Raw genomic sequence first — 12,860 nt, 5'->3', positions numbered from 1 at the left:
TGCAATGCATAAAGATGATAAAATGTACAATAAATATATATCATAACTGTCTAAGTTTTGGGACATAAAAATAAAGATTTATCTTTATCGTAAATATTGTATACATATAAAGAGATCATCACAAAATGTGAGAACACAAGCAAGGATTGGGATCATGTTTTATTTTGGAATGGTTACTTGCAGACTGTTTGATGAGCTACTAGACCAGATTACAATGTAGAAAATATAGTCAAGAGTAAATTTCATTTACTAGTTTCTTAACAAATGTATGGAATATTATCCAATTATTCCAGAAACTAACTAATTAAACCAACTGCTCCTGACTCTTTGCTATGTCATAACTCAATATTTCATTAACGGCTGAGTGCAAGTAAGACAATGATATGCAAATAAATTATTCTTTTATGGTAGCTGCACAACTAAAAGGTATGGGTGAAGATGATGAAATTCTTAACAAAAATGAGATTGATTTAGAGCTTGTCTGTAGACTCTAATTACTCATATTACTTTTTAAGTCAGGAAGTAAATTTCATAACCAGTTCCTTTTCCCACCAAAAGTTATTTTTTGAGTTAAGTGACTTCATGTATGAAGATAATCTCTTATAATACACAAAATTTCAACTAATAAGTGATACTAATGATATTAACAGAATTTGATCTTCTTTTACTTAACCAGCCTAAAACCCCTAGACAAGTGAGCACGTGATCATTACCAAGGCTCTATAGATTACATGAAATAGTACAAATTTACAGTATAAATAATATAACTCTTCCTTAATTGTAATTTAAATAAAACAGTATCTTTATTAGCCACTGGTTGAAAACATAAAAATGAAATCATAAAATATAAATTGAGACATGACTTATAAAAGCAAAAGTCACAAGCTTTCTGAGAAAACTGACAAATTTTATTGAGATAATTAGGTGTTTTTTTTTGTATATTAATAGTAGCTGAGTGAAGGAAAAAAAACTTCAAAAAGGCAGACCTACAGGGGAAGCAGTCAAGTCCCAATAAGAATTAATTTGACAAATATTTAATTGACCATCCATTATTTATTAGCAATGGAAAGATAATAGTGAACAAGCCAAACCAGTCCCTGCAGTTAGAGCTTAGAGTGGAAAACTGAAGACGAATGACAGAGTGCTATGATGGGGAAAATAATGGGCGCTCTGGAAATACATTAACAAGAGCTTCTGAGCTAATAAAGGAAAAGAGCATAACAGGGAAGGTTTCCAGAAGGAAATGACTAGAAGACCTGAAGGCTCAAGGATAAGAATGGATTAGCCTTGGGAAACAGAGGTACAAGAATGTACTAGGCAGAGGAAATAGCATGTGTGATTCAGAGACTTTTAGGACCAGGAGTGAGAGAAACTGGCTGACAGGTACAGCCTGGTGGATGGGAAAGATGAGGGGTAGGGAGAGGTGATGAATCAAAATGTTGGAGAAGTAAATAAGGACCAAGTCATGACTGCAAGCCTTATTAGAAACTTGGACTTTAACCTGGGGAATGGTGAACCATTGAGCATTTTAAGCTACTGACTAACATGATCAAATTTACAATTTAGGAAGATGGCTTTGGTTCGTTATTGTCAAGAGCAGATTGTGGGGAGAAGGGGAGATGAGAAAGGCAAAAAAACGAAGGGAGATTTGTGATTAATCCAGATGAGATAATCATGGCCCTGATAGAGTATTGGAGGAAAAGAAAAGATGAATCCAAAAGAAGATTCTTTTCAAGAATGAAAAGGACTTACTGGGTGACTAAGTGGATGTGATGTGGAGAATGAGAAGAGTTGAGGACTCCCAGGTTTCTATTCTAAGCAACCAGTTAGATAGTGGATTCCCTCACTGAGAGAATGAGCATAGAAAGAATAGTTTTGCAGGGAAAGATAGCGAGTGTTGAAGAAAGTGAATTTGAGGCACTTTCAAATAAGCAAAACTGTTCAACAGACAGTTGGACAATAAATAGCCTACATTCCCCTATTTCCCTTTTTATACTCCACTTTGCATTGATTCCCTTTAACCGAATGAGACCAGCATAAATTCTTGATTTTCTTCATACTGCTAAAAATCAACCTTTGGTGTAACAGGTTTGTTACCTGATAGCAAAGGGGTCACTGCTTTTTTCTAGATCAACTTCATGAGTAAATGATGGGGTTGGGGTGGTGGCAGGAGAAGGGTGTGATGGGGTTCAGGACACGCTACCCCTCAAAAAATTACCGGTACCTTGGCATATTGAATATTTTAAGTTGAAAGAGTTTGAAACAGCAGAAGGGAGAGGGAAGGTTACTGACCCTCCTGCTTGTTTTCTCAATCTCCTTCAGCTTAAAATATTCAATATGGCTCCTATGCAGTGTAAAACCCACATTAAGTAAATTTATATGCTCTTCTCCTGTTAATCTGTCTTTGTCAGTTTACTTTTCAGACCCAGCCAGGGAATCTAAGAGGGTGGAGAAAAAATTTTCCTTCCCTACAGGTGCTTAGAAGCTGAAATATTTAAAATAATAATAATAATAATAAATATATTAAAATAATAAATTAAAATAACTAAAACAAAAAAAACATTTTAATGGAGAACACTATGGCATGTAAATTATATCTCAATAAAGCTATGGTGTTTTTTTTAAAAGTAATAATTTAACACTCTTAGCAGATGCTAAATATCTGCTCTTCAGCTTTCTGTATACCTTCATTCTTAAAATGGGCTTTTAATGGATTTATCCATAAGATTGAGGGTAAATTCAATTTCCAGTCTGAAATGTGCATTAATCAAAGAAATAAGAAAATATTATGAGGTTTTAGAAAAAGTAAATGGCATAGTTACAACAACACTTTTATCTACTGAATTCAAATGTTAAATTTAAAAATACATTCAACCAAGAGAAGGGAAAACACAAAAATTTTGGCATCCACGTGAGGGAAAAGATAAAAGATGATCAAGAAAAGTAAGAGCAGTTTTTAAAAAATAAATACAACCGATGTTTAACTATGCCCAATATTAAAATCATATTTTAAATAGGATCCAGCTATTCCTATCTTTGAATTTATTGAAATATATTTTCTAACATTAGCAGCTCTCTTGTCTTCCTGAGGAATCTGAGTTGTATCCCTTCACTGTTTCCCCTCCTATTATTGTAGACACCACAGCCAAAACAAATACTGAAGAATTATAAAAATTCAAGAACTTCCAGTAATAGTGGAGTGAAGAAGTCTTGAGAACCCTCCTGCAGATAACAATTATTCAATCAGTACAAAATATAAAACGTAACTATTTACAGACACTAGAAACCATCTAAAAGAAAGTATAAGCCAGTAGCATTACTCTTGAAAAACTGCAACTAGAAAGTATACACTGTGAATGAAATTAGGGATTTCCCAACACCCCATGGCGACACTGAGGAAGAATGATAGGAAAAGAGTAGCTTCATAGGCTAGGGATGAAAGAGAGCAGAATTTAAGAGGAAATTTAAGGGGAAAATCTGTAAGTGAATGAACTGCAGAAGGGTTGGGACGCAAAATCTGAGAGTAAACTCTACCCCAATACCTGGCTGACTGCTAAACTCTGCATCCATGGGAAGACCCCAGGGAGCTTGACAAATAAAGCAGGCTGAGACCAAAGAAGAATCTACTATTGCAAAATAGAGCTGTAATGGATGAGTTCTGCTGCTTTTTAAAAATTTAGTTCATTCCCCATTGTACACAGCTCAAGCAGAAAGCTGAAGCCTGGTTTAAGGTGCCAGGATACAGAGCTGGAGGCTGGCAGAGCAGCTGGAAATTAAGGGGGAGTCTCCAGGTATAAGGGAACCACAGAGACTGTGCCCCCAAATCTGAACCTAATCTCTGTCCAAATACTTGTCTGTCAAATAATACATGTGTATGGAAGACCCGAGAGAGTTAAGGTAAAAAAAGCAGCATATGGAAATTCTAAAAAGTGAACAGAGATATCAGCTGCTTCACAATACAGAAGAGACAAACTGCAGCTGAGTCCAGGAAAGTTAACAGCCTACTAGAGTAAAAACACAAACAAACAAACAAACAAACAAACAAAAAACCCACAAAACTCCCAAAGCAAGAAAAACTTCCAACAATCCTCTTAATCCTCAACACAACAGAATTCAGAGTTGTTAACTAGCCAAAAAAGAGACCATATTCAGGGGGAAAAGTCAATTAATAGAAACCGAGTGCAAATGGGCCCAGATGTTGGATTTAGGAAAGACTTCAAAGTGGCTTTTACGATCATGTTCAAAGAATTAAAGGAAAACATGGTCTTATTGAGTGGACAGATAGGGAATCTCTGGAAACTATAAAGCAAAATCCAAATGGAAATTCTAGAGTAAGTAAGTATAATAACTAGCTCTATCAACAGATCAATAGAAATTACCGATTTGAAGAACAAAGAGAAAAAAAGATTTAAGAAAAATTAACAGTCTGAGAGACTTGTGGAAAACATAAAGTAGTTCAACATACATGTAAATGGAGTTCCAGAAGGAGAGGAAATGAGAGAAAAATGGTGAAAAAATGCAAGAATAATGCAAAAGCAAGTTAAAATCTAAAGGGTAGAAAGGAGTCAAACTTTAAACAGGAAATCAACACTAAAAAGTGTTAGGATCGATCGCTCATGAAAATAAAATACCTTTTAAAACCATCTCTTTGTTCTTATCAGAGGGAAAATTACCAAAACTATAAATGCACCTCACAGTAGTTTAATTGATTTAAAATAAAAAACTGTAGTACAATAATCAGCTGTTTATTTATAATGGCTCCTGAAATTACACTATCCTATGCTTAACTTTAGATATTCAACATCTGTGGTCAGATATACCACTTTGGCTCACTGCTTTGAGCCCATCATTTCTGGATAAGAATTCCTAAATTTAGAAAGCTAGTTCACTCAAGGGAATAAAAGCTAAAGAGATCTCTGCTGGGAGTATTTTATAAGACTCAGAGAGAAACTGTTTTCTAAATATCCTCTTATTTCTGGTATTAAGACATCTGCTCATGGGCAGTATAAAAAACGGTCTTAAGCATACAGCAATTAAACCAGACACAAAACATGGATAAAAAAAAAGTAGAGAAAAAATTATCTAGAGAACATATTTGATACTGTCCAGCTTCCAAACTGGAAAAGCAGCAAACCAAAGCCATTAACAAATGCATACAAGATATTCGTAGAAAGGATCTACACAGCATATTTCTTTACAAAGAGTTTTTGGCATGCTATTGTGAAGGACATTATTAAGTGTTTAAATTGTATGAGGTAGCACAATTCACAGTTGCCTTTTCTAATTTGCTTTATGTAGATTAAAAAAAAGGCTACTTTGGGAGGGGAAAAAAAAATCTCCTTTTAATATTTCTTAGTTCTTGATCCTAAGGTTTCCACTCATTGCACCATTCAGTTCTAAATTTTTATCTCTAATCCTTTCCCACAATTCCCATACTTAAGCATTTGGGGCTACAATTTGTGTAAATTTGTGATGTTTAGGGGTGAAAGTGAAGGACTGTACTTCAAGTCAGTCTAGTTCTCAAAAATCTAGGCAGTAATATGAACCAGGGATACCCAGGCTTAAGCCAATAGAAATCTTTTAAATTGCTGAATGATGCACTTACAAACTAAAAACTGTTAACATAACCCACCAATTAAAAAATGTTTAGTTTGCTTGGACTTGGAGTAAATAATTACTCTTATATTAAGATGATTAGCTTATACAGCTTTCTGTACCTTCATCAAAGCTTCTTTTCTCACTTAGAAATTAATAACTGCTTTGAAGTTTCATATGGACTTTAATCCTTCAGAGTTTCCTTAGTCTCGGTTTAAAAATTCCATTATGAAGGATTCTATATAACAAACTTGTTTGCAAATGTCCCATGACTATGGTTTGTCATAATGAATTCTTGGTAAGGAATGATTTTTACACACCAAGTGCTTCCTCTTGATTATTCTCTTAAAAATAATCATCCTATATTACCTGGTGGTGAAGAATGGTATTTTGTTTGAAGTCTAGAACAGAGAGCTAAGAGATCTGTAATACTACCTAGTGATTAAATCCTTTGATTCCCTTAGTCCTTTCCCAAATCAAACATTCCTACTTGAAAAATCTAACTGAAGTCCAAATTACTACAATGTAAAGAGACTAAGAAAATGTAGGGATGAGAGTTCTTCCAATTTACCAAATTCAGAGTCTTTCTATTCATTCAATGATTCATTACAGACAGTCCATTTCATCATGTTCTCCTGCAAACTACAAACATGATTTCTAGTAATACACTGTCCATAACAAAATCATGATATTAAATAGAACTTTTCTTTAATGAAACATTCTTTTAAAGCTTAAGAAATAATAATAGTATTAGTACATGCTTTAATTTTATCTTTATGGGGCTAGTTCAGTAAAGGTAAATAGAATATCTTTATTATCTCATCCATTATTTAAAATTTTTGAAAAAAATTTGTTTTTAGAGACATATTATCCATAATCTAAAGGAGACATCATTAGATACATAAAATATTTAAAAGTAAATAACTTTGAACTACACTACTGAATTATTATTTAAATAGAGTAAGGTTCCCTTTTTCTTAATTTCAATGTATAGCAGGAAAAGGAAAGGCGGGAACAAAACCCTTTCTTTTTGGTCTGTGCTTCTTAAATTGAGTATTTTGAACTGTGATCACATGGTGAATTTTTACTGGGATTAGCTCACTGTTTCTAAAGTAGCGATAAGCAGTTTTATAGAGATATTTGCAAACTTGAGCTATGAAAATTGGGTAATTAATATTCCCCATTTGCCTTTATTCCCACACTATCTAAGTCCCTGAATTTGCTGAGGTCCCAAAATGGAGACTTGGATGCATGAGTTGTTTCCAAGTAACTGACCATGTAAACAAAATGTAAGGGCACAAGATAAAGAATATCTGATCACTGCTTTAAAATACATCATTTAAACTGGAGAAAATATGCCCCTCTTTTGCAGATTCATTTACATTTGCTTCTCAACTAAAACAAGAAAATAGATACAGACTAATGTGCATGGGTGCACATATAATAATTCACAAAAAAGTTGGTAAAAAATTGCATCACACTTGAATACTTTTCTTACCTTCAAAAGTTCAAAGTAATGTAGACAGTGGTAAACCGGGGCTAGAAGCAGCCTGGGTAAAACATATTGAACAGCTTCTTTGAAACCTTCGCCTATTGACTAGAAAACAAAGTGATTTAATTTTTTTTAAGTTTACTCTTCAGACATCATATATACTGATTTAAAAATTACTATACCTGCAAATAAAGTGCTGCTCCAGGCTTTGATAACTGACTAAGGAAACGATCATGAAAACCAGGTCGTAAAATATCTCGAGCATATGATTCATATGGATCAAATGCCAGTTCCTTAGGAAACAAAGAAGGTAAAACATAAATAGTCTTTCTCCAAGGTAGAACATAAAAAAACCCATAAACTCAGAAAGATTAAATTATAGGCACATCTATGCCAGCACAATTATATATTTCCTTTAATGCCTCAAAACAAAATTATATGGCTAGTTATCATAATTTTAAGAGAATAAATCTAATATTCTCAAGTAAGAGAGTAAATAAATTCTTTCTGATGAGTAATGGGATTCTTATATGTTATGACACCTCAACAAAGGATTCTAGTAGAGTATTATCAACAAACATGTTTATAAGAATGGGCAGGCTTTTGGTTCTGGAAAACAAACAGGCTTAACCTGAAAATCAAAGAACATAGATAACTACAACCAGATAAAGTATAAACATTTAGAATACTGGTGCCAGACATTTACTTTGTCATGGTCATTTCCTAGTGGTAGACTTTTACTTTCACATTCTGTAAGCCAGAGGTAACAGTTAATATCATCTAAAATTCATTGTTCCAGTTTTCACCAAACAATTTAATCCAAATTGACAAAAATTTTTACCATCATCAATCATTAATAAACTGAACACGTGTACTGGTATATCTAAAAGAGTAGGATCTATTGGTTTTTTATGATTCCTGAGGAAAAATAGAGTAGGTGTCTTGATTTTAGCAGGAGGTAGGATCTCTACTCTCTTCCATCCTGTGCCTTATTCCAGGTTGAAAAAAAATATATTATGAATATGGTGCTCTAGATTCTAGCAAGAGCTCATTTCTATGAAGGGTAATTCTAGAAGGAAGAAGAGGACATCTAGTGGAGGAGTACAGCAGAAAGAAGTAAGAATACAAGAACAAGTGATATTTGTGGATTAACTATGCTTAATGTTTCTCAGATCATTTTTTAAAGGAAAGATTGAGTAATAATGACACAAGATTAGAAATTAGAAGACCTGAGTTCTGTTCTTTGTGAAATGCAATATAGCACATAAAGTTCCAAGTCAATCTGAATCCTTGAGCTGGCTCTTAGTTCATTTCCCAGTTTCAATTCCTTCAATTGTCTTTCCAACTATTTTCTATAATAATATAACATTGGAAATTGCAGCCCAGCCCATTGAGATTTTCGAGGAATGGACAGTTTCAACATAAACAACAGAGGGAGTCAGGTATGAATAGAGTGTATGGGACAGAGGAACGAAAATGTGGTTAGATGCTCGTATCTTAGGTCTCTTGAACTCTAGAAATTATCACATACAGAAGATAATGTTTGCCCTCCTACCCTTTCAATAAACTCTAGTATATTATAGAATCTTTATGAGCAATATATATATATATATATATATATATATATATATATATATATATATATATATATATATATGAAATGCTAGACAGCATAGTGGCTTACAAGCATGCCTTTAGAGTCACAGAGAGTTCCAATTCTGATGGTGCTACTTATTTGCTGTGTGACCTTTGACAAACTACTCTTTCTAAGCCAGTTTCCTCATTGGAAAATGTGAATAATACCTACTTCAAGGAGTTGCTTTAGGAATTAAATGAGGTATCATATGTAAAGTGCTTACAATTAGGTATGCATATAGTAAGCACTGAATAAATGGTACCTAGTATTATCATTCTAAAATAGCTAGTATCAGAAAAAACAAATAATCCAATAAAAAAATGGGCAAAGGACCTGAATAGACATTTCTCCAAAGATATACAGATGGCCAATAGATATGTGAAAAGATGCTCAACATCACTAATCATCAGAGAAGTGCAAATTAAAACCAAAATGGAATATCACCTTACTCCAGTCAGAATGGCTATCATCAATTAATCAACAAATGACAAGTGTTGACAAGGATGTGGAGAAAAGGGAACCCTCGTGCACTGCTGGTGGGATTGCAAATTGGTGCAGGCACTATGGCAACAGTATGGAGGGGCCTCAAAATGTTAGAAATAGAGCTACCTTATGACCCAGCAATTTAGACTCTGGGTATTTATCTGAATGAAATCCAAAACGCTAATTCAAAAAGATACATGCAGTCCTATGTCCACTGCAGCATTATTTACAACAGCCAAGATATGGAAGCAATCTAAGTGTCCATTAATAGACAATTAGATAAAGAAGATGTGGTGCATATATACAATAGAATATTACTTGGCCTTAAAAAGGATGAGATTTTATTTGCAACAATATGGAAGGACCTATAGGGTATTATGCTAAGTGAAGTAAGTCAGAAACACAAATACGATATGATTTCACTTACATGTGGAATCTAAAGAACAAAATAAATGAACAAACGAAACAGAATCAGACTCACAGAGAACTGATGATTGCCAGATGGGAGGGGTTTAAGGGAACTGAGTGAAAAAGATGAAAGGATTAAGAAGTACAAATTGGTAGTTACAAAATAGTCATGGGACTATAAAGTATAGCATAGGGAATACAGTCAGTCAATAATATTGTAATAAATAAGTACAGTGCCAGGTGAGTATTAGATTTATCAGGGGGAATCACTTCATAAATTATATAAGTGCTTAACCATTATGCTGTACACATGAAACTAACATAATATTGAATGTCAGCTATAATTGAAAAATAAAAATTAAAAAAAATTAGAATAGCTAATATTGAGAGAGAAAAAATTAACAACTGGGAATCCAAGCTCTAATATTTTTTAGGATAAATTTGTGGCAAGCACTTCTAAGAATCCATTTATAAGTTAATAGATGATTTTATGATTAGTTTGCTGGTTAAAGTGCAATACTTATAAAATTCATAAAAATTTCAATTATCAATATACATAACTGTGTGTAACAATTAGAATATTCTAAACATAAGGAAAAGTACAGAGAACAGCCTAATATTACTATATTCACCATCCAGCTCAGAAAAGCCACGTTTTATAATACCTACTTCAGATTTTTTTTTTTAAAGAAATAAAACACTATAGATGTAATTGATCTCCTGGACTTCCTTTCACAAACTTATCTCCTCTCATGCTGATGCCAGAGGAAATCACTATCCTGAATTTGAATTTTCATGTAGTTTTTATATCATAATTATATATGTATCAAGAAACAAGGTGTTTTTAAACTTTATATACGTATAATGTATATATTCTTCGGCAATTTGCTTTTTTTACATTCAAAGTTGTTTTCAAGATTTATCCATTTTGATTCATGCAGTTCCTTCCAGTTCATTTATTTTAAACTCTGTATAATATTCTACTGTATAAATGTATCTTTTGGCAGGTAAATTTTTTATTTCGAAACATATGCAGTTATGAGAAATAATAGAGAAAGATCCTACATGACACTACTCAGTTTCCCACAGTGGTAACATCTCGCAATAGTACAATATAGTGCAATATCACAACCTGGCCATTCACACTGAGATAGTAAAGTGCAAAATATTCCCATCACCACAAAGATCCCTCTTGCTACCCTTTTATAACCATATTTACCTCCCTCCCATCACCACCTCCTCTTTAGCCCCTAGCAACCACTAATCTGTTCTGCATCTCAACAGTTTTTTCCTTTCAAGAATGTTACATAGATGGAATTATACAGTATGCAACCTTGCTGGATTGCTGGATTATATGGAAATTCTATGTTTAACTTTTTGAGAAACTGCCAAACTGTTTTCCAAACAGCTGTACCATTACACTCCCACCAGCAAAGTATGAGGATTCTAATTTCGCCACATCCTCACCAACACTTATTTTCCTTTTTATTTTTATTGTACCATCTTACTGGGTGTGAACTGGTACTTCATAATGGTTTTTTGCATTTCACTAATGACTAATGATATAAGCATCTTTTTATGCGCTTGGTGGCCATTAGAATATCTTCTCTGGTGAAATTCCTGTTCAAATCCTTTTGCCCATTTTAAAACTGGGTTGTCTTTTTCTAAGAGTTCTTTATATACACTAATACTACACTATTATCAGATATATGATTTGCAAATATTTTCTCCCATTCAGTGTGCTTTTAACTTTTTACGGTGTTCTTTGAAGCGCAAAAGTTTTTAATTTTAAGTTCAAATTATGTATTTTTTTTCTCGTGTAGCTCGTGATTTTGGTGTAATATATCTAAGAATCCTTTGCCAAAGCCAAGATCATGAAGATTTAGCTGTTCTTTCTTCTAAGAGTTTTATAATTTTAGCATTATGTTAGGTCTTTGTTCCATTTTGAGGTTATATTTGTATATGGTGTAAAGAGTTCGACTTCATTCTTTTGTGCTTCTCATAACTTGTTTTTGTGAACAGTTTTAAACTTTTAATCCGTTATTTACGGCTTGCACTTTCTATGTGTTCTTTCAAGAAACTCTTTTTTATCTCAAAGTCATAAACATGTTCTACATTTTCTTCTGAACTACTAAAGTTTTGTTTTTCTTTTTTTAGATTTTAATCTATTGAGAACTTTTTGCGTATATGAGCTAAGGAAGAAATTTTTTTCTTTTTATATGGATAACTATAGTTCTTTTTTCCCTATCTGTAATTGTAATCTATAAGCAGTATTTCTATTCTTTTGGTGATTTTCCTAAATGTTTTAAAAATCAAACATAGTTTGTCATCTGTAAATTCTTCTAAATTTTAAAGAGTTTAAAGTTGTTCAGTTTTCCTATCCTGAATACAAGTGTACTTTTTACACACTGTACATTTTTATTGCTGGTGCTTAAAAGTTTAGTTTAACCCTTCTTTTTAAATACAAAAAATTAAAATTTGGTTTTTTCAAATATTCAATAGTTTATCAAATTTACCAACACATTTCTCACCATTAGTCCTTGTATTCCTTGACTTCCCTCTGAGTACAATTTTCCTTCTTGCTGAAGAACATCCTTTAATACTTCTTGCAATGTGGGCCTATGGGTAGTAAACTCTCTTGGTCAATGTATGTCTGTTTTTATTCCTTACTTTTTCTCTGATTTTTTGTTAAATTGAGGTATAACTTACATAAAGTCCATGATTTGATGAGCTTTTACGTATTTATGCAATGCATCTGTGTAATTACCACCCAGATAAGGAAACAGAAATCCAGCACCTCAGACAAGCTTCTTCATGCACTACAGTCAACCACCATTCTAACCTCTATGACCAAAGATCTGTTTACATATTTTAGAACTTCCTACAAATGCAATTAGACAGCATCATGTCTTCATATTTCACTCAATACTATGCTGCATTTTTAAAAAATTGGTAGTTCCTTTTTATTGCCATATAGCATTTCACTGTATGAATATATCACAAATTATCCATTATGAACACACCTGATACAAACATTCTTGAAAATACCTTTTGGTAAACACAGGCATTCATTTCTGTTTGGTATATACCCAAGAGTGAAACTGCTGGACTATAAGGTACATCGTTTAGCTTTAGTAGATATGCCAAACAGTTCTCCAAAGTAGCTGTACCAATTTACACCCCCTCTACCAGTTATGCAGAGTTCCAACTGCTCCGTGGTTTTAAATTGCATGAATAATGATGTTG

The 12,860-nt window shown here is 33.1% G+C and overlaps 1 protein-coding gene across 3 annotated transcripts in view; it reads right to left on the bottom strand.

Annotated features, from left to right (window-relative positions):
• Positions 1 to 12,860, bottom strand: part of SOS1 (SOS Ras/Rac guanine nucleotide exchange factor 1) — a 119,961-nt gene that overhangs the window by 45,258 nt on the left and 61,843 nt on the right. For all 3 annotated transcript variants that reach the window (XM_019742393.3, XM_019742402.3, XM_019742420.3), the window contains 2 exons: positions 7,270 to 7,380; positions 7,094 to 7,192 (listed from right to left, as the gene is read on the bottom strand). In XM_019742393.3, coding sequence (XP_019597952.1) covers positions 7,094 to 7,192; positions 7,270 to 7,380 — 210 coding nt within the window. The remainder of the gene's footprint in view (positions 1 to 7,093; positions 7,193 to 7,269; positions 7,381 to 12,860) is intronic.

The sequence above is a fragment of the Rhinolophus sinicus genome, chromosome 2 (genome assembly GCF_057876585.1).
Source record: "Rhinolophus sinicus isolate RSI-liver-muscle chromosome 2, RSI-T2T, whole genome shotgun sequence".
Taxonomy (NCBI): Eukaryota; Metazoa; Chordata; class Mammalia; order Chiroptera; family Rhinolophidae; genus Rhinolophus; species Rhinolophus sinicus.
This window is presented reverse-complemented; position numbering and strand designations above follow the sequence as displayed.